The sequence below is a fragment of the Nilaparvata lugens genome, chromosome 10 (genome assembly GCF_014356525.2).
Source record: "Nilaparvata lugens isolate BPH chromosome 10, ASM1435652v1, whole genome shotgun sequence".
Lineage (NCBI taxonomy): Eukaryota > Metazoa > Arthropoda > Insecta > Hemiptera > Delphacidae > Nilaparvata > Nilaparvata lugens.
In genome coordinates this window covers 31,462,083-31,484,495 of record NC_052513.1, presented here as the reverse complement: position 1 = coordinate 31,484,495, position 22,413 = coordinate 31,462,083, and the positions used below count along the sequence as shown (strand labels likewise).

Below are 22,413 nucleotides of genomic sequence, written 5' to 3'. Positions count from 1 at the left end.
TCTTGTTACAGGGGTAGACATTAATACCTGTTCCGCCTTCAAACATTCTCCCACCTTTTTCTTGGTCTGCCAATACTTCTCCCTTCTGGCTTATAAGCAATGCCAGCTTTCGGGATTCTTCCGTTTCCTATTCTCTCAACATGTTCTCTCCACTGTTGTGGTTGACGATTCTCGTCAACTCGTTGAGGTATAGAGATCACATTGAGTTCTCTACGGATATCGATATTATAAAGCCTGTCCTCTCTGGTGCATCCCTCATTCCCTCCTCTGACCTTAAAAATCTCATTTCGGCCGCCTGTAACCTGCTCCACTCCCTTCTCTTTCGTACCCAGGTTTCAGAGCCATACAAAAGTGTAGGGACGGCCATTACTTTATAAAATTTCAGCTTCGTCTCTTTTCGGTCTTTATTTTTGAGAGTTCTGTTAATAGTTCCAAATATGTACTGGAATCGGTTAATTTTTGCATTCACGTCATGGTCTTCCTCGTATGTAATATCACATCACAAATATTTGAAATGTGATACCTGTTCCAGTATTCTGTTGTACAATTTATAGACATTGCTCAACAAGCGCATAAATACCTCTATTATTATTATAATTATTCGGGTCTTTTCTGCTTCCCTTCTTGAATAGAGATATTACTAAAACTTTCCTCCACTCCTCAGGCATATAACGTGATGTACAATTCATGTTGATTTGATTAATAATATATAATATGACTGAATCAAAGTGAAAGATCTCCAAAGAGACCTTAATCACATTGATTCTCCAAAAAAATGATTCTATTCAATTTTCAGATTTACGCATGTATCACAAAGACTAGATCTTTTTCTATAATATTATAAACGTTTCCACAAAACTCTGGCGAGAGTTAGCTGATTAATTGTCAGTTATGAGTGATAAATTCAACACATATGACATTTAAATTGATACTAGATGTTCCTTTCTTATCAGAGAATGTTTATTGATTGCAAAAGTTGATGAAAAATTCGACAAATTAGTTTAAATACCTAAATAAAGGTTACACTTACGGAAAAATGAGTAGAGAAAAGCTTAATGTAGTTGTGTATTGACTTGCTAGATGGCGTTGGCAGCGATATTGATACGAATCAGTGTAATACTTTTTGATACTGTATCATTATGCAAGCAACAGAATGCAATCATGAATATTTGATATAGTGAGGTCCACGTTATAATGGCAGTGTGATATTTGCAATGGTGTTGCTATCCTTGTCTATCGTTCAACAAAGAAGATGGCGCTATCTCTTTCACGCATTGCGATGTTGCCACATCGTTTATCAACAATGTAGAAATTCAACTAATTTCGATGAAATATTTTATCTCAAACATGAAAATTTATTATTACATCTTTAAAAATATATTTTCTTGACAGATTAAATATGATTAACTATTTTCAACAATGATGAACAGTTAAATTGATCAGATATACCAGTACCAGCTGTTTGGGTGGCAAGGCTGAGTGAGATCTGGCAACCCTTTTTCCTATCTTCCTACACTGCCATTATAACATGGACCTCACTATAGGAGGAATAGTCCAGTCCAGTCAGGGTCGTACTTTTATAATTATATTTTAGTTATGATTTTTTAATCGTTTGTGTACATAAACGTGTGCAAAATGTGTACATTTTGTACATGCAAAACTTCCTCTTGCTAAATACAGAATGCCCCAAAAACCACTAGGCTAACTTTATAGGAAATCTCACTTCGGTTTTAACATCCAGAAAAGAAATAGCATAAGAAATAATCCCATGGTGTAGGTCGTTTATGATCCAAATTTCAAGCCAATTTTTGTTTACTCAAGCCGATTACTGTTTTGGCCGGGTGAGAGGGTAAGAACGACACAATATGAGAGACTCTACCAGCGTCATATTTATAGCTTCGCGAAAAAGTATTACTATAGGGAGGTCCACGTTATAATGACAGTATTTGCTTAACTTTGATGTTACTATCCTTGTCTATCATTCGACAAAGCAGGTAGTATTATCCTTTTCTAGCTCCGCAACGATGGAATCCGTTTTTGACAATGTAGGAATACAATTAATTGAGGCAGAGAGTTCAATCCGTTCATGTTTGTTCACATTTTTTATCTCAGCCTCTTTGACCGTATTCATCACCGATAGATGCATCACTAATAGATGAATCTATTCATCACTGTAATTGGCTGATCTCCCTCCATTTCTCTGCTTTGCATATGTGCCTAAGAAGATAAGATAATTTTGAATAAAATTTAGAATTTAGAAATAGGCCGGCACATCTAGAAAATACCTGAGTCTATACCTAATTCATGCAGGTGAACGGGCTAGAGTCAAGAAAACTTCAATTAATCTTGCCATGCCTGATTTAATAGGTTTATACTATAGAAAATCACTACAATTTGAAATAATTGAAAAATACAAACAGTTTCAATAAACATTGGCAACTAAAATCGAACAACAGAAACAACAATTTCATGTTACTTTGTTGACATTCTTCATCTGATTCGGGGGCGCATTACTATCCCCGTTTAGATAGCAATACGTCACAAAACCAAACAATATCAGTCATCAAATAACAAATAATTAACTTCAACATAAAATTACTCAAGAAAGAAAAGCCCGTTGAACCCAAGTTTCGTCGATAGTAACCCATATAACCCATTTCATAATAATTTTGAATCCCCACTTTTGATTGACATTCTCGAATGAACCTTTGTTTCACTACACTGCACTTTCGTTGGTCTGTACGTTGCTTTATCGTCGGGGTTACAGTACCTTGTTTTTGGCGGTGAGCTTTTACTGGTTGAATTTGGCTTGACGGCGACGTCCTCTTACGTCCCTAGACCTGTCGTCTGAACGGGTGTCTTGAAGCGGTGTTACATAAAGTTGCGGAACCAAAGGGGTGGTAGTACAAGAAGTTGGTTTGGGTACACACATGAACCGCTGTAAATAAATGTATTACAGCATTAATTTCTAACTCTTCCTACACTTCATCAAAAGCTAAAACAGGAGTTTATTCTGTTATTTAATTTAGATTTTATCTTGACGTTCTGATTTCATTCTCAAAATTTAACAGATTTAAAACAAATTTACTTGCCAGAGTGTCATTAATATACAATCCAACTTTATGAAAACACTCGTAATAAATTAATATAATGCTTTTAGAAAAATGAATACTTCATTAATTATGATGTTAACTTTTATGATATTTTTCGGTTGGTTTGCAAAATCAAATATAATTTTTCATATAGTAGCTCGACTAGTATTGTTGGAAACTTGTGCGCTAGCCAACATTTATTAATATTAATTTCATGGAAAAGAAAAACTTTCTTCTTTGTCTATTAAGATTTCTATCATAAAAATTTACCAAATTATTCGAAAGCCTTAATGACATAAGAAAACAGAGTCTAAAAAAAAATATAAAATTATAAAATGTCATAAACTCAATATGAACATAATCTTAAAAATTTCATTCCAATTTAAAGGCTATCTTCCTGACTTGCAGCAATACTCTACGATAATATATCTCCAGAAACAATAACTCAAATGTAACGTAACTGAAAGCTTTCCATACTTCTGTAGAAAAAAATTTATAAGTATCTTCCATCACTAATAAAATCAAAAGGATTATTCTCAATCAATATTATTAACTTGAAAAATAACAGGCTTAATTAATTCAATACTCTTATGGAAGTTTCAAAATTGATTGAAAATTCCCTAAATTATATTTTAACCTTATTTTACGTACCTTAGCGGTTATTTGAAGAAACAATTATTCGTACATGATGAAGAAACACAATTAAACCTTACAGGACATGGCACTACTAGTGAATTTAAACATTAATAAAAAATAAAACTAGCTCCTACGAATGATATAAACTTGTAAACCTGCCCAAAAAGGGCGAAACATAATGACTACATCTTTACTCTCGTATTGCTCCTAGCAAAGTGTCCTCCGGAACGTAATCTGGTCTGTCGGCTGGGGAATCGCCCCACTACTGTATTTAGAAACAGGTCTCCTATTGGGCGAATGGAATCAATTTGACCAATCGTCGCGTGGCTTCTACAGCCTTTGGACCAAATAGTAACTGCAAAATCGGTAGTTTGTTATAATTTCAATGCTTGCTGTTTTCCAACTTATCGCATTTTATGTCGCGACAAGAAGGCTAAGTTTTAGAGATAATTCCATAATCTACATTCCTCGACGACTCGGAGCCACAATTTTTAAATATCTATCATGGGAAACTCGAAGTCATGGCCGTTCATAATAGAGAGAGAAAATAATTTATTTCGCTAACTCACTTACAATAATGGCTCTAGTCTATTGCGTATTAAATTTACTATTATAACTTGGGAGAAGGCCTGAATTAAAGAGAGTGCCCGGCACACTCCCCTTCCTTCCGGTGTGAAACACGCAAAAAGAAATCTAATCAGGATATGTTACCATAGAGGCATTCTGTATGATTTGGAGAGTCGAATTTCTGGATTGATAGTAGGATCCAATTTGAAGCGGGCCCTCTTCAAAAGAAATCTCTTTAATCATTCCGAAATTCAGCAAAATGTATAACTAATTGAGATTTGTGGCAAGAGTCTTTAAAACTGTGGCAAGAGTCGGGACAAAACAATATGGGCGTGTCCACCTTTTAAGTAGGTACTAAAGACGGACCGAGTATAATAATCTTGAATACTTCAATCACTTTATTGAGTCCCTGGTTATTTTCTTGGCAAACTCTAACAAGGGAAAACGTTTAAAAGACATCATAGTTTTAATTGGTTCTATGTTACTCTGCTGTTGTAAAATATGAAGTACGTTTGATCATAATAGTAAAGGATGAAACTTTTTCACTCAGCTGAATGTATTGAAATCTAACTATCATTACTATAGAGTTGAGAGTGCAACATATTTTTAACAATATAAAGCAATTCAGTAGGCAATACTATTCTACATAGACTACGATTCAAAGATAATAATGGTTGAAACTGCAACGCTAGCGAGTCATCGGAGAGCAATGACACACGCTTGATGTACATTCCGTAGCTATGAAAATTTCTATCCATTATTGTATTCCAGCAGGAAATCTCTATCACTGAATTGTATTAAAGTGAACTAAAACGGAATCAGTTGAACTGAATAAACCTATGATAAGATTATAATTGTATTAATCATGGAAGGTAAACTAATAAAGAATAGGGATATCAACAAAATAAGATGAAATATAAAGCGAATAGAATATAAAATATGAGGCCTTAGACATTATTCTTATTATTTTATGAATGGGAATATATTTTATCTATATGTACTAACTCCTAACTATGTGAATGTATAATTCTTAACTATGAATGGATGAGTATTAAGCTATTGAAAATGGGTATAGTATAGAATATTATGATAAATCGTCTTATGCTAAATAACTTATTATTATTATTATTATTAGAGACATCATTTACATACATAGTATTATGACTGTTATGACTTCAAAAATTGATCATCACCCGATTTACCAAACAATCAATTATCTACTACCGTGGGAAAACTGTACAATCATTTACCACGAGTATGCAGCCGTGCATGAAATAAAATTAAACCTAATTCACCTACCTAAATATATTTAATATTACGAAGTTAATAACATAATTTAATGACTAATCTAGTTGCGCAAGTTATTTACATTCCGGAATTTCTTCTATATACATTATATTGTCACGTAACAAAATCTTTGACTCATAAACCCTTCATGAACCCGTAATGAATCCTTCTAACAAATATGGTAAATATCTTTATCATAACTCTTTTTCTCCTTTCTCCTTCTCATTCATTAGGAATCATCTCGTTGAGTGTATAGGGACAAGGCTACAGAGTGGCGCCATCCTCACAAAAAGCTTATCCAATTATAACTCACGACAAAAAATCTTGCCTTCAATAGACTGATCTGTATCCTATTTTTTTTTTTGATCTGTTTCGGATATTTTTCAACATGCCTCAAGCATGATTCTGTATTCTACGATCATGAGAAAAACACTTTTCATTATAATATTCTAGAAGGAAAGCTCTACGACAGAACGCTAGTCAAAACAAAACTATGATCGAGTGCCAGGCTATCGACAATAATAATTCTGTATCTCGCTTCTCACTAGAGTACGTGACATTTTCTCTAAACACTGGAAGCATACTTTTCCATGATTTAATAACATGAAAATTCAGCTCGATCAACTAGCTTAGGACTGCTAATGCTTGACTTCTGATCATCAACATTATGAAATTTACCAATACATTAACACATTAATAGACTACTATTACACTATTACTGATTCCCAAGTTCACTGACATTTTCAACCTTACTGGAGCCTCACATAATTATTTCTCAACAATAAACTTCATATTTAACTAGAGCTCAAAATATCCCAACTTATTCACATGGAAAACTTGATTGCAATTTTACTATTCATCATTAAAAAAAAATTGATCATTTCATTAAAGATTTTCCTTTATTTTTATTTATTAATTCTTTTTGACTACTTATCTCTAAAGGGTCCTACTACTGTTAATTACCTCAATTTAATTTTCCCAACAAAAATTCTATTTCCTTTTTGACACGAATTTTCCTACATATTTCTACCTTATATCCCCATTTAAATTTTTAATCAACCTTTCGACTCTTAACTACAGAATAATTTAAACTCATGCTTAACTCAAGAGATTTTCCCTTTTTATTTCAAATTCAACTAGAAGAGTTTCACTGTTAATTTTATTTTAATTTAACCCGTTCATTAGTGTTCCAATATTTATTTTTACTTTCACTGATAACCATTTTAACATTACCTAGGTACTCGAAAAAGTTTCTCTGTTATTTTATTTGTATACCTTAACTAATCACTTTAAATATTCATTGTCTAAAACCTTCAATTTTCGTTACCAAACCAAATTTCTAAGCAACTTTAAACTCAATAATACCCCTTTTTTTTACCAATTTTTACTTGTGTTTTTGCGGCTGACTTTCCTACCAAACATTAACGAACCTTTTGACTGGGCTTCCCTAAACTGCATCACGCTGATTGTTTTCCTTACAATCACTGCGAAGACTCACTAAATATTCTAGATTTCGGTTTACGTTATTCTACTGACGAGCCCCATAACTCTCGAATGAACCAGACCGTTTACTAGATACAAAAAAATCTTAGCTCACACCATCTTCGGTGCCTTTCGCTAAAATTATACAATTCCACCGTACAAATTTGCAAGGTTAGTCACAGCTAAATTCCTTGATTTGTTACATGGACAACTATCGGGCAGTGCTCCGTTCTCTCTGGACACGGACCTACACTCACGCCGATTACCTAAATTCAACAACAACACACACGGGCAGGACATCCCCTTGTCCTCCTCTAAATCTTGAGTCTCAACTAAACAAAAAAAATTTCCCACAGCCTACAGGAAACGTCACCAACACAACAGATCTTTACCCTATCACTATGCATGCCTACCGCAAAAATCACACCTAAAAAAAAAATATCTCCAATAATAAAACTGATTCACCTTTTCGAGAATAAACATTACTGATAAAGGGACTTAACAACCTCATCTGAATCAACTTATTTTCATACAAATTCCCAAGGATTTGATTATCGTTTCAACTTTAATCTACAATACCCAATTATTTAGTTTAAACATCTCAAGGCCAAAACTACTCATCAACTCTTCAAAACTACATATCAACAATAACTAATAAAACAGTTTCCTATTTATTCTCTGATTACCTTCGATCTACCTAAACTTATCAAAAAAATTTCCTATTTTCCTCAAACATTCTCCCATAATAATTTCCGAATTTTCCTAATTTACTTGGGTTGACCTTTAAAATCTCAATATTCCCTTTCACTACTACTATAATGATATTCAACTACCAGACGTGAGACCAGAATACGTACGTTGACATTACAATAATTTCTATCATCATTCATGGAATTACAGAATGCAAAAAATTTATTCAGCACTTAGAATCAGTTTTTTCTCACATGTCCTAGTTTCTTCTACTCATTTTTATTCTAACGTTAAACCTTTCAATATCAATGATCAATTTCAATATGAAGTTTCAGAATACTTTCAACTTAAGCATCAATGATACTTGACTTTATCTTTAAGCACTTCAAAAGATTATCATTTTAATGGTTTAACATAACTGAATAACTTTCCTGTTTCATCTACAATTATTTAAACATCAGAAAAATTGGAGTAGCAACTATAAATTATTCATTCAACTCCAAACCCAAAATATTGACAGTTAACACGTTCACAGAATGAATTATTAAGTATAGACTCAGAAAAATTGATCTAGTATTATTAGAGTAAGTTATGAAAAATTTAAATTTTTAGAAAATTTGAATTCCAGAGATTTAAATATCTCTAGACAGCAGAGTGGCGCAGTTGTGTGCCTAAGAAGATAAGATAATTTTGAATAAAATTTAGAATTTAGAAATAGGCCGGCACATCTAGAAAATACCTGAGTCTATACCTAATTCATGCAGGTGAACGGGCTAGAGTCAAGAAAACTTCAATTAATCTTGCCATGCCTGATTTAATAGGTTTATACTATAGAAAATCACTACAATTTGAAATAATTGAAAAATACAAACAGTTTCAATAAACATTGGCAACTAAAATCGAACAACAGAAACAACAATTTCATGTTACTTTGTTGACATTCTTCATCTGATTCGGGGGCGCATTACTATCCCCGTTTAGATAGCAATACGTCACAAAACCAAACAATATCAGTCATCAAATAACAAATAATTAACTTCAACATAAAATTACTCAAGAAAGAAAAGCCCGTTGAACCCAAGTTTCGTCGATAGTAACCCATATAACCCATTTCATAATAATTTTGAATCCCCACTTTTGATTGACATTCTCGAATGAACCTTTGTTTCACTACACTGCACTTTCGTTGGTCTGTACGTTGCTTTATCGTCGGGGTTACAGTACCTTGTTTTTGGCGGTGAGCTTTTACTGGTTGAATTTGGCTTGACGGCGACGTCCTCTTACGTCCCTAGACCTGTCGTCTGAACGGGTGTCTTGAAGCGGTGTTACATAAAGTTGCGGAACCAAAGGGGTGGTAGTACAAGAAGTTGGTTTGGGGACACACATGAACCGCTGTAAATAAATGTATTACAGCATTAATTTCTAACTCTTCCTACACTTCATCAAAAGCTAAAACAGGAGTTTATTCTGTTATTAATTTAGATTTTATCTTGACGTTCTGATTTCATTCTCAAAATTTAACAGATTTAAAACAAATTTACTTGCCAGAGTGTCATTAATATACAATCCAACTTTATGAAAACACTCGTAATAAATTAATATAATGCTTTTAGAAAAATGAATACTTCATTAATTATGATGTTAACTTTTATGATATTTTTCGGTTGGTTTGCAAAATCAAATATAATTTTTCATATAGTAGCTCGACTAGTATTGTTGGAAACTTGTGCGCTAGCCAACATTTATTAATATTAATTTCATGGAAAAGAAAAACTTTCTTCTTTGTCTATTAAGATTTCTATCATAAAAATTTACCAAATTATTCGAAAGCCTTAATGACATAAGAAAACAGAGTCTAAAAAAAATATAAAATTATAAAATGTCATAAACTCAATATGAACATAATCTTAAAAATTTCATTCCAATTTAAAGGCTATCTTCCTGACTTGCAGCAATACTCTACGATAATATATCTCCAGAAACAATAACTCAAATGTAACGTAACTGAAAGCTTTCCATACTTCTGTAGAAAAAAATTTATAAGTATCTTCCATCACTAATAAAATCAAAAGGATTATTCTCAATCAATATTATTAACTTGAAAAATAACAGGCTTAATTAATTCAATACTCTTATGGAAGTTTCAAAATTGATTGAAAATTCCCTAAATTATATTTTAACCTTATTTTACGTACCTTAGCGGTTATTTGAAGAAACAATTATTCGTACATGATGAAGAAACACAATTAAACCTTTCAGGACATGGCACTACTAGTGAATTTAAACATTAATAAAAAATAAAACTAGCTCCTACAAATGATATAAACTTGTAAACCTGCCCAAAAAGGGCGAAACATAATGACTACATCTTTACTCTCGTATTGCTCCTAGCAAAGTGTCCTCCGGAACGTAATCTGGTCTGTCGGCTGGGGAATCGCCCCACTACTGTATTTAGAAACAGGTCTCCTATTGGGCGAATGGAATCAATTTGACCAATCGTCGCGTGGCTTCTACAGCCTTTGGACCAAATAGTAACTGCAAAATCGGTAGTTTGTTATAATTTCAATGCTTGCTGTTTTCCAACTTATCACATTTTATGTCGCGACAAGAAGGCTAAGTTTTAGAGATAATTCCATAATCTACATTCCTCGACGACTCGGAGCCACAATTTTTAAATATCTATCATGGGGAACTCGAAGTCATGGCCGTTCATAATAGAGAGAGAAAATAATTTATTTCGCTAACTCACTTACAATAATGGCTCTAGTCTATTGCGTATTAAATTTACTATTATAACTTGGGAGAAGGCCTGAATTAAAGAGAGTGCCCGGCACACATATTTTTCCAAGACGAAAGTAATTTTGTATGGACTATAATAACGCCTATCTCTTTCGATTTTCAATAAATAAATATGGTCTCGCCCTTAATCGATTTATTTGCTAACTAGAATTAGCTACTATATTTTTTTGTAATGTTCGATTTCTACTATATAACATTGACTTGGGATCCTAAATCAATGCTATAATTTTGAAGAAGTTATCCGTTCATTCAATAGCAGAAGTTAATAGCTCATATAGATCCAACATTGCGAATACCTCTAATGAATGATGCTCATATGTACAGTGATTATAATGATTATGATTGTATTTTAAGACAAAGAGGATAATAAAGCTTTATTTACATTCATTACATGAACAAAAGCCTCTCTTAACGAGGTATTTGAGGTTGACAGTCCTTGATTAATTAATTACAATCATAAAAATCTGTTTACAAAATATATTTACAATCATAATTTCTTTATTATTTTAGCCCATAATTGCCTATTTCTGGCCGTAGTCGCCCATGCATGGCCCACTCTCTGGCACAACTCGTCCCTCCATCTGGTCGGTGGCCGTCCTCGTCTCCTGGTCCTGTCCATCGGTACCCACTCCGTGCAAATCCTTGTCCATCGATCTTCAGGCAGTCTCGCTACGTGTCCGGCCCACTTCCATTTCATTACATGAGCCTCTTTTTGCAAGTACTTCACCTTTACTTTCCTTAATATATCCCTGTTTGTAACTCTTTGTACTTGCTTCAGGCCAAGAATACTTCTCAGCATTTTAGTTTGCGTCGTCTCCAGCTTCTTATCTTGATTTTCTGTGAGTGCCCAGGTCTGCGCTCCATATAGTATTGCAGGGTATACGCACATTGATAGAGTTCTCGCTTTTAGATTGTTGGAATAGTTTCCCTTAAATATTCTTTTCAAAGCCCAATACTTTTTCCATCCTTTGTCAATCCTGTGTTTCACTTCCTTTGCCGCTCTATTCGTGAATGATAGAATCTGACCCAGATACTCATATTCCTCCACATACTCAATACTTCCGCAGCCTACTTGCACACTTATTCTTTCTGCATTGGTCATTATTCTTGTCTTCTGTGCATTTAGATGGAGACCCATCGCTTCACTAGCACCAACTAATTCCTCTATCATTCCCTTCATCTCTATAGCGCTGCTTGCTATGATCATAACATCATCTGCAAATCGGAGATTCGTGAGCTCTTGGCCGTTAATCCGAAGCCCTCTGCCTTCCCACTCCAATCTGCGAAATATATACTCCAAACAACAATTGAATATAACCGGGGACAGTGGACAACCCTGCTTGAGTCCTTTCTCTATTTTAATATTTCTCCCTCTTCTCTCAAGCTCGACATATACCTCCGTGTTCTCGTATAAACTTCTAATAACATTTATATATTCTCTATCTATTCCCGTTTCTCTTAGTGCATCCCACATCCTACAATGATTAAGACTGTCAAACGCTTTATGGAAATCGATTAGACCCAGGTATATCGGTATACTATATTCTGTGCACTTCTCAATAATCTGATTCGCAGCCTGTAAATGATCAGTTGTAGAGTAGCCGGTCTGAATCCTGCCTGCTCAGTTGGATGGTTTTCATATACTTTATTTATTATCCTGTTTTTTATGATTGAGGCAAATATCTTATATATAACTGAGGAGAGAGTAATCGGTCTGTAGTTTTTAATATCAAACCTTGATCCTTTTTTAAACAGTATTATGATCTTGTTTGTTTTCCAATCACTGGGTATAACCTTTTCCTTTAGAATCTTGTTGAATAGTATAGTGAGTGGTTTTATGAGTTTCTCCATTCCTGTTATTATTGCTTCACATGTGACTCCATCCTTTCCCGGGGCTTTTCCTTTTTTAAGATTTTTAATGGCATGTCTTATTTCATCTTCCAATATACTTAATCCTTGAAACTCCATTTCCACCTGAAGACTATCTGTCTCTGTACATATTTCGTTGGGGTTATCTTTTTTATACAATTGCTCATAAAAGACTGTTACTTGATCCAATCTTTGCATTAAAATCTCCCATAATGATTAATTTTTCTCCGCATCGCTTCTGAGCAATTATCTCCTCTACTGCTTCGTAAAACATCTCCACCTCCTCGTCTGAGCTGACCGAAGTCGGTGCATGTACTTGTACTATCATCAACTTATTGTTTCCGATTTTGATTCTGAGAAGCGCAATCCTGTCTGACACAGCTCTGAATTCTGAAAATCCACCTTTAAGCTGTTTGTTAACAAAGAATCCAACCCCTCTGTTTCCTCTAATAGCAGCTGAATGGCAAAAGATATGTCCACTGTTTCGTTCCACTATTTCTTCAAAGCTCCTCCTTATTTCCGCCAATCCAACTATGTCCCACTTGATTTCTTCCATTGCTTCTTCCAATTCCATAATTTTATCCTCTCCCAAGATTGATCTCGCATTAAATGTGCCGATGTATATAAATTTCATGTTGCTATTTCGTAGTCCACGAATGCAAGGTGTGTCTCTAAATGGAATTCTACTCTTTTTGCTATGATCTGTTTCAATGAGAAACATTGGCTCTTTTTGAAACCAGCCTGCTCCTCTAATAGAAGTACATTTTCCGAAGTCTATTGTTCAGAATTCTGTTGTACAATTTATAGACATTGCTCAACAAGCGCATAAATACCTCTATTATTATTATAATTATTCGGGTCTTTTCTGCTTCCCTTCTTGAATAGAGATATTACTAAAACTTTCCTCCACTCCTCAGGCATATAACGTGATGTACAATTCATGTTGATTTGATTAATAATATATAATATGACTGAATCAAAGTGAAAGATCTCCAAAGAGACCTTAATCACATTGATTCTCCAAAAAAATGATTCTATTCAATTTTCAGATTTACGCATGTATCACAAAGACTAGATCTTTTTCTATAATATTATAAACGTTTCCACAAAACTCTGGCGAGAGTTAGCTGATTAATTGTCAGTTATGAGTGATAAATTCAACACATATGACATTTAAATTGATACTAGATGTTCCTTTCTTATCAGAGAATGTTTATTGATTGCAAAAGTTGATGAAAAATTCGACAAATTAGTTTAAATACCTAAATAAAGGTTACACTTACGGAAAAATGAGTAGAGAAAAGCTTAATGTAGTTGTGTATTGACTTGCTAGATGGCGTTGGCAGCGATATTGATACGAATCAGTGTAATACTTTTTGATACTGTATCATTATGCAAGCAACAGAATGCAATCATGAATATTTGATATAGTGAGGTCCACGTTATAATGGCAGTGTGATATTTGCAATGATGTTACTATCCTTGTCTATCATTCGACAAAGCAGGTAGTATTATCCTTTTCTAGCTCCGCAACGATGGAATCCGTTTTTGACAATGTAGGAATACAATTAATTGAGGCAGAGAGTTCAATCCGTTCATGTTTGTTCACATTTTTTATCTCAGCCTCTTTGACCGTATTCATCACCGATAGATGCATCACTAATAGATGAATCTATTCATCACTGTAATTGGCTGATCTCCCTCCATTTCTCTGCTTTGCATATTTTTCCAAGACGAAAGTAATTTTGTATGGACTATAATAACGCCTATCTCTTTCGATTTTCAATAAATAAATATGGTCTCGCCCTTAATCGATTTATTTGCTAACTAGAATTAGCTACTATATTTTTTTGTAATGTTCGATTTCTACTATATAACATTGACTTGGGATCCTAAATCAATGCTATAATTTTGAAGAAGTTATCCGTTCATTCAATAGCAGAAGTTAATAGCTCATATAGATCCAACATTGCGAATACCTCTAATGAATGATGCTCATATGTACAGTGATTATAATGATTATGATTGTATTTTAAGACAAAGAGGATAATGTATACTAAATACATTCCGTGTTGATTGAATGGACCATGACTAAAGAAGTATCATATATTTGAGTTAAATTATCATCAAAATCCATTAGGAGCCTTCTATTTTGGTGCTCCAAGCCACACATTTTGAAATATTGATTATATTGTGCTTTAGCGTTTCCCGTTCTGTATGTATCCCTTTGCATTACTTGTAGGTAATCATTGCAGAATTTGTCTTCAATCTAACTTTAAAATTGTCTTTTTCACAGGAACGAGAGGAAACTTCAGAAAGTACAGTCCATTCAAAGTGACTGATTTCAATGTTGGCTATGACTACGAGAGTGTCATGCATTACAGTTCACATGCATTCTCAAAGAATGGAAAGAAAACTATCACTCCTTTGGTGAGTTATGACTTTATATCCTTCATTATAAGATATCCTTCAGTGTCCTGTCCAGATATCAGGTTGTACTTATTTATAAAAAATGTTCAGTTTAAATCATGAAGTATTCGTACCGATTCAAACTTGGACTTACTATTTAAACTTTGGATTTTGAGGTAGGTAAGGATTGGGGTAAGAGATTTATGAAACAGCTCACTATAATATTAAGATTGTGGTGTTTTCAGATTATTGATCTTGCGATAGAAAAACTGTGAAAATATCGAGAAAAGGAGTTGGCAGATCGAAGAGAATATAATAATAATTGAAGATCAAAAAAGTGATGGATAATATTCTTTGTGATATATTTTATATTATTTAGTTTCAATGCAACATCGTACAATAATAATAAAGTCCTTAATTAATTGAACCTGCAGAGAAATCTATGGGCTCAGCAGGACATTGGATTTTTGGTTCTAATAAAATTGTTTGACGACGAAACTTTGAAAACATAATAATAAAATTCCTTGAAAACTTGAATATTTTTGAAGAATGCTACATAGCAATAAATTCTTATGCCTTACTAGCTATGAAACATCTCAATATATAATATTAGGCTAAAGATTGTGGTGTTTTCAGATTATTGATCTTAGATATTGATGAAAAACTGTGAAAATATTGAGAAAAGGAGTTGGCAGAACGAAGAGAATATGTAGTAGTATCCTTGAAAGAATCAGTCAGTCAGATTCAGTCAGTCAATCAAGTCAGTCAGCCAGATCTAATTTTATTTGGAGCCGAGCATTGGGAGTTTCGAACTTCGCCTTGGTGAGGGGGGAGGGTGTAACTAACGATGGGTTTCAATCAAACAAAAATGCAGCTTTTTCCCTCTCTTGTTTTGTTTGTCTAAAAGGGAGTCAGTCATCTCGCCGACTGGATTCTGCTACCAGGCGAACAGAATTGCAGAAAAACAAGATATCCGAGTATGCTTAAGCAACAAAACAACTCTCTCTCTCTCTCATATTGGTGAACAGCCAATCTTTTAAATTCTCAATTTTTTAAGTTCTGTATCACACAGAATTGACAACCCATAATTAATAAATAACCCATAATAACAACCATTGACAACCCATTTTAACCTATAACCTATAACCCATTTTAACCCTATAATCTACATAAAACTGATGAAATATACTCATAGATATAATACATACCTTTTTAATTCAACTTCAACTTTTTTTCTTCGGGCTTTTTGTCTTCTTCAGACTTCAGAGCGGCTCGCTCAACGAGTAGTTCAAGCTTGAAATTTTTAGACAACTTCAACTTCTTTCTCGCTGTCTAAAACAATTAATTAATTCAATTCAAAATTTTCACTCTCTCTCTCTCTCTCTCACTCTCTCTCTCTCTCTCTCTCTGTCTCTCTCTCTCTCTCTCTCTTCAGCAGGCCTAGCGTCCCAACAACCCAAGGTGCTAGAGTGGTGGAACCCCATCTGGGGTTCCATAATCCTTCACATTCTCTACATCTTTACCCCTCCCTCACCAAGGCCCATATAGTTAGTTGAAGCTGAAATCATCTTACAGTGATATATATATATATAATAACTACTATAATATTATCCCATGTTTCTTTTTTTGCTGAAAGCCATCCACCTCCACTTTCAGTAAGGAGAATAAATTATAATCTAATTTTTCTCAAATATACTCCCAAATTTTCACTTCTCTGTGAATTCAGCCCATGCAAATTAAGCAGCCTACATTATTTTTCTGCCCATGCAATAAATTTAGCAGCTACATTATTTCATCATTTGAATTTAAGTGTTATTTAAGTAAGTCTATTTGGAATAGAGATTGAAGGAAGAAGAAGAGCACAAACAAAAAACATCGCGCACGATGTGCAGCGGACTCGAATACTGCTCGAAAACTGTTCGAAAACACGATTTTGCTACCAGGCGAACATAATTCGATATAGCTCAGCAGAGCCGCCAATTTTGAAACTGCGAACGAGTGAGCAGGCAAGCGCAGCGGACTCGAAAACTGCTCGAAAACTCGATTCTGCTACCAGGCAAATTGGGAAGAAGCAGATAGCCAGCCGCCAATTAAAATGGAGGAAACGAGCAGCAAACGAAAATGGAACGAGCAGCAACGGTCGAAAACTGCTCGAAAACACAATTCTACCACCAGGCAAACATAATTGTGGGGAAGCAGATAGTCAATTTTGAAAATGCAAGCAAGCGCAGCACAAGAATATAGCTATAATAGCTATAGTAAGCTATTCTATATACATACTTTACCTTGAGCGCAGCGGACTTGAAAACTGCTCGAAAACTTGATTTTTCTACCAGGGGAACATAATTATTATTGAAGTTGCTTTCTATGACTTATAACTTTGTTGAAGTTCTGACACTGTGTTACTTGTAAATATTTAGACTACTCTAGACTACTCTACTACTCTACTTTTAGACTACTCTACTATACAATAAAATAACAGTGGACAGCAACTCAAGATAGAGATTCACAAGTTACAAAGATTATAATACATATACAACATGCAGAAATAAGTCATTATAATTTATTTTATTATTATTGTAGGGGAGCAGATACCGTAGCCAATTTTCCATATTAAATTCTAAAATCTTCTTTCTCTATTTTCAACAGTAATCAATAGTAGCCTAGTCAAACAATTTATAAAATTGATTAATATAGTATTGTCAATAATTGGATAGTTGAAGAGTATTAAAATATAATAATAATAATAATATAATAATAATAATAATATAATAATAATAATAATAATAATAATAATAAATTTGACTTTATTCCTGTGTGAAAAAAATACAAAAAAATACAAAACATGTGAAAATTAAAAGTAATAGAAAACTAAGCATGCAGTATCATCATTCTGCTCCACTATAGAAATACAATGAGAAAAAAAACAAAACAAAGAAGCAAAAAAAAACAAAAAACAATACAGCTAATGGCTTACTCTACTAGAGCTACACTGCAAACGAAAAATACATCAAAAAGACTACTCTACTATAAATATACAATAAAATAACAGTGGACAGCAACTCAAGATAGAGATTCACAACAAGTTACAAAGGTTATAATACATATACAACATGCAGAAATAAGTCATTACTGTATGCAAATGAACTTAAGAGAAAGGTCACGTCCGCATACAGGAGCACCGGACAAAACAAGCATTGAATTAAACTGTTAGTTCTATGAAAAATAGAAACTAAATACATATATATATATATATATATATATATATATATATATATATATATATATATAATATATATATATATATATTATATATATATATATATATATATATTATATATATATATATACCTACACATATATATATGTCTCCATAGTAATAGTTTAGATAGATTTATTTATATGGAAATCAAGATATAATTATCGTATGAGCGTGATATTATGTACATCATTTTTGTAATAGTCCATGTGTATATTAAATAATTTTGTTTTGCAAGAGGACAGTGTTATGTACATACAATGTGCACAAAAGTTAGATACATTAGGCAGTGACAGAGTACATGGCTTTCAATCCTTCTGTGCTAATTGAAAGAAGCCATTTTTTCAGATGCAATTTCATTTTTATTATTTTATTGTGGCAGTTGAAAAGGGTTTTCATTGAGGAAGGTAACTGATTGAAAAAATTTGGTGCTAGAAAAAAAAAGTTTTTTTTAAATAAAGTGCTGTTTGGCCTGACACCCCGGACAAACAACCCATCAGCCTGCCTTGTACAATAAGGGCCAGTAACTGAATCACAATAATCAATAGTTACGCCATCATTCCCGCTCACTAAATAGAAAATTGACAAGACTTTATGCACATACAAATGTCTTATGGGGAGGATACCAAGTCTACAGAAAAGGGGGAATGTATGATCGTGGCGACCCACTCCTGCTACAATCCTTATGAGTGATTTTTGGAGTTTTATTATAGGACTCATAATTGAATAGTAGGTGCCACCCCAACAGCTCAAACCATAATTAATTCTAGAGTGAGCAAATGAATGGTAGACATCTTTTAAAGCTTTAAGATTACAAAGACCCTTCAATTGGTACATAGTTCTCAGGTAGAAATGCAATGACTTTTTCAAGTATGAGATGTGGGCTTTCCATGACACATTTTGGTCAAGGAAAACACCCAAATATTTGACTGTATTCTCACCTTTAACAATTGGGCAATTACAATAATCAGAATTACAAATGCACGTATGCAGTTGAATGGGCTCCACAAAACTTAGACTACCCATAAGACTGAACAAAATGTAATTGGTTTTCTGAACATTCATTGAGAGCTTATTGCAGGTGAACCATAATGTCAATTTATTGAGATCATGTTGCATATCCAACCGAAGATGATCTAATGTGTTTGAATAAGCCAGGGCAGTGTCATCATCAAAAGCTGTTATCTGACCTTTGAATTTACCCCTGAACAAGTTATTGATGTAAACCGAGAATAAGATGGGTTCAAGGACAGAGCCTTGTGGCACTCCATAGTGGATTTCCATCAGATAACTAGTTACCTTTTCAATTCTAACAGCTTGCTTTCTACCCTGCAAAAATGATCTCAGCCACTCCAACGCCACCCCCCTAATGCCCGCCCTCCACAACTTATGAAGCAGTAAACTGTGGTTAACTGTGTCAAATGCCTTACTGATATCAATAAAAAGGCCCGCAGCCCTGCCCCCACATCCTCTATTCAGACCAAGATAAATAGTTTTTAGAAAATTTTGCAATGCATACTCTGTATTGAGGTTCTGTCTAAAACCAAATTGTTGTTTTGAGAAGAAATTGTGAGAGTCCAAAAAATGCAATAATCTTTTTTTAATCAGCTTTTCAAAAACTTTTGATAGAGTAGGTAAGAGAGAGATTGGGCGATAGTTACTTTTTGAGAACCGATGTCCCTTTTTGAAAATTGGTATGACAGTAGCAATCTTTAAGATGTCTGGAAATTGACCTGAAGCTATAGATAAGTTGAACAGATGGAGTAATATTTTAGAGAAATATGGGAGATTATCTTTTAGTATTCTGGCTGTAATTATGTCAATTCCTGAGCTCTTATTTATTGAAAGATTTTTTATAATTTTAGAAAGTTCGGCCTCACTTACAGGAGCCATGAAAATACTCTTAGTACAATGTTCACTGTTAAATTCATCGGAGTACTGCTTGATCAAATCATCTGATATTGGAGGACAAGACTGCGAAAGCCTTTTAGGCACCTGAATAAAGTATTCATTGAAGATGCCTGCTACTGTTTTACTATCAGTTAGAACACTACCTTCTTCATTCAAATGAAGTTCATGGTTGATCTTACTATCCCCGGGCAGCAAGGAGTGAAGAACTTCCCATTTTTTGATTCTTATCATATTGATTCAGTTTGTTTGAATAATAGTTATATTTAGCCTCCTTCACCCATCGTTTTACATTATTTTTCATATACAAAAATTTATTTTTAATCACGACATTATTCGGTTCTCTTTTATGTTTTTTATAGAGTTTATCTCTAACAGCAACACTATTAGTTAAACCAGGACTCATCCAAGGTTTTATCAGGTTGAGATTGGTGTTGTATTTAATGCGCTTAGTAGCTTTTTTCAACATACTACCAACCAATTTGTAAAATTTGTTGAATGCCTCATTTGTATCATCCAGCTCATAGACACTTTGCCAGGACTACTGCCTCAACATTTCACTTAGCAAATTATAGTTAATTTTATCAGATTCCGATACCTGTATATTTTGTTTGCCTCCACTAATCGGCAATACACCCGCTATGGCTCGGTGATCTGTAATAAAGTTTTCAATCACGGCAACTCTTTCAATTATAAGATGAGTGGAGCGATAGGAAAAATGATCAATGCAGGTTGAGGAGAGGCCGCTAACCCTAGTGTTAACGTCTATAAGCTGCTCTAGACCATGACTATTTAAGCACTCTAAATATTCGTCAGCGATAGCATCATTCAAGGTAACATCCAGATAGGGATGTCAATCACGGGATCCCGAATCCCGGGATCCCGGTCCATTTTTGATACCTAACAATCCCGGGATTTTTCAGCGTCAATCCCGGGATTTTCGGGATTGTAAACCTGAGATTGTGAATCATATGTTTCCAAGAACAATTCAATATTGAATTCATTTACGGTGATGAATATGAGTTTTTATAACTAATTTATTGTTGTAAGTGTTTGACTAATAAATTTATTCTTCAGGCACAGCCTACAGTTGCATAAATACATAATATTGATTGTATACGGTTCTCTTTACTGGCTTAATAGAATTCGCATTATCAGTTCGCATAATTAGCAGAATGCTTGTTGATTAGTTATTATGTCTCTACACTTGATTCTGTTTACACAGCACACCAATTACCAGTCTAGACGGCGCAATATTTGCAATAGTGCTGATAGCATTTCCTTGAAATGCATTCCGAACTTTGTAAAGACTTCAGAAATCAGAAATAAAAAAGCACCAACGATTCACTCTCTGTCTAATTATTCCTCTCCTCTCCTCTTTCTCTATCATGAGTAGAATATCTAGTTGAAGTAAATATTATAGTTGGCTCTACAAAATTTCATTTAGTAGTGTAGTGGTTCAGCTTTCGCGTTGTTTGGTCGGTATGGCGTTACGGTCTTACAAAAAGTATTCTAATTTATTATTAATTCAAGTGATATTAATTCACTTTACAGTATTTGACGTAATTAAAGTGTGTGCTCTATCCCGTCCTAATGTAGGATAGAAATGTTGTTGTTCTACTTAAAAAAGACTTTGATGAGTTATCTTGCTTTCCTCAGTTCTCACTATCATCTAGGATAGAGCAAAGTTAAGGTAGGATATGAAAAAAACAGTTACTCCTAACATTGAAAACATCCATAGAAATAGAATGTTCAATATATTTTAATATTATTAACAAGTATTCTTTATTCATTTTAATAATAGCCTCTTTAATGGGCCCTTTTCCATCTCCACACACTGTTACTGAACATGTAATTGAGGAGACACAATTGGTTGAAAATGCATTAAACTGATTTTTGCCAATCCCGGGATCAGTCCCGGGATCCCGGGATTGATATTGGATAATCCCGAAATACCGGGATTGGAAATCAGTCCCGGGATTGACATCCCTACATCCAGATTAAAATCGCCAATGCAAACAAAATTCTTAGCATTTATCACATCAAGTGCAGAACTGAAATTGGATATAAAAGATCGACGATCACCAGAATGTAATCTATAAATACATAGAAGTGTAAAGCTGAAATTCAGATAAATACAATTTAGCATTAATGCATCACAATTCACAATAACGCACCTCTGCACCACAGCATTTATGCACATAGCAAACAATTCCACTAGCTCTTGACAGAGGATCGAACGATGAAAAACTTCCATACTGATCAATTTGGTGAAACATAACATCACTATCATTATTCAACCATGCCTCACTTAGCATAATTATGTGAGGCTTTTTAATCAAGCCATTGAGATATAACAAGAATGCATCGAAATTGGAATTGCAACTACGGATATTCTGATGATATACAGCTTTT

General features: G+C 33.9%; 1 protein-coding gene across 3 annotated transcripts in view; it reads left to right on the top strand.

Annotated features, from left to right (window-relative positions):
* The window catches only part of LOC111052015 (low choriolytic enzyme-like), a 95,446-nt gene that overhangs the window by 71,387 nt on the left and 1,646 nt on the right, over nt 1-22,413 (top strand). For all 3 annotated transcript variants that reach the window (XM_039437213.1, XM_039437211.1, XM_039437212.1), the window contains one exon: nt 14,719-14,852. In XM_039437213.1, the coding sequence (XP_039293147.1) occupies nt 14,719-14,852 (134 nt within the window). The remainder of the gene's footprint in view (nt 1-14,718; nt 14,853-22,413) is intronic.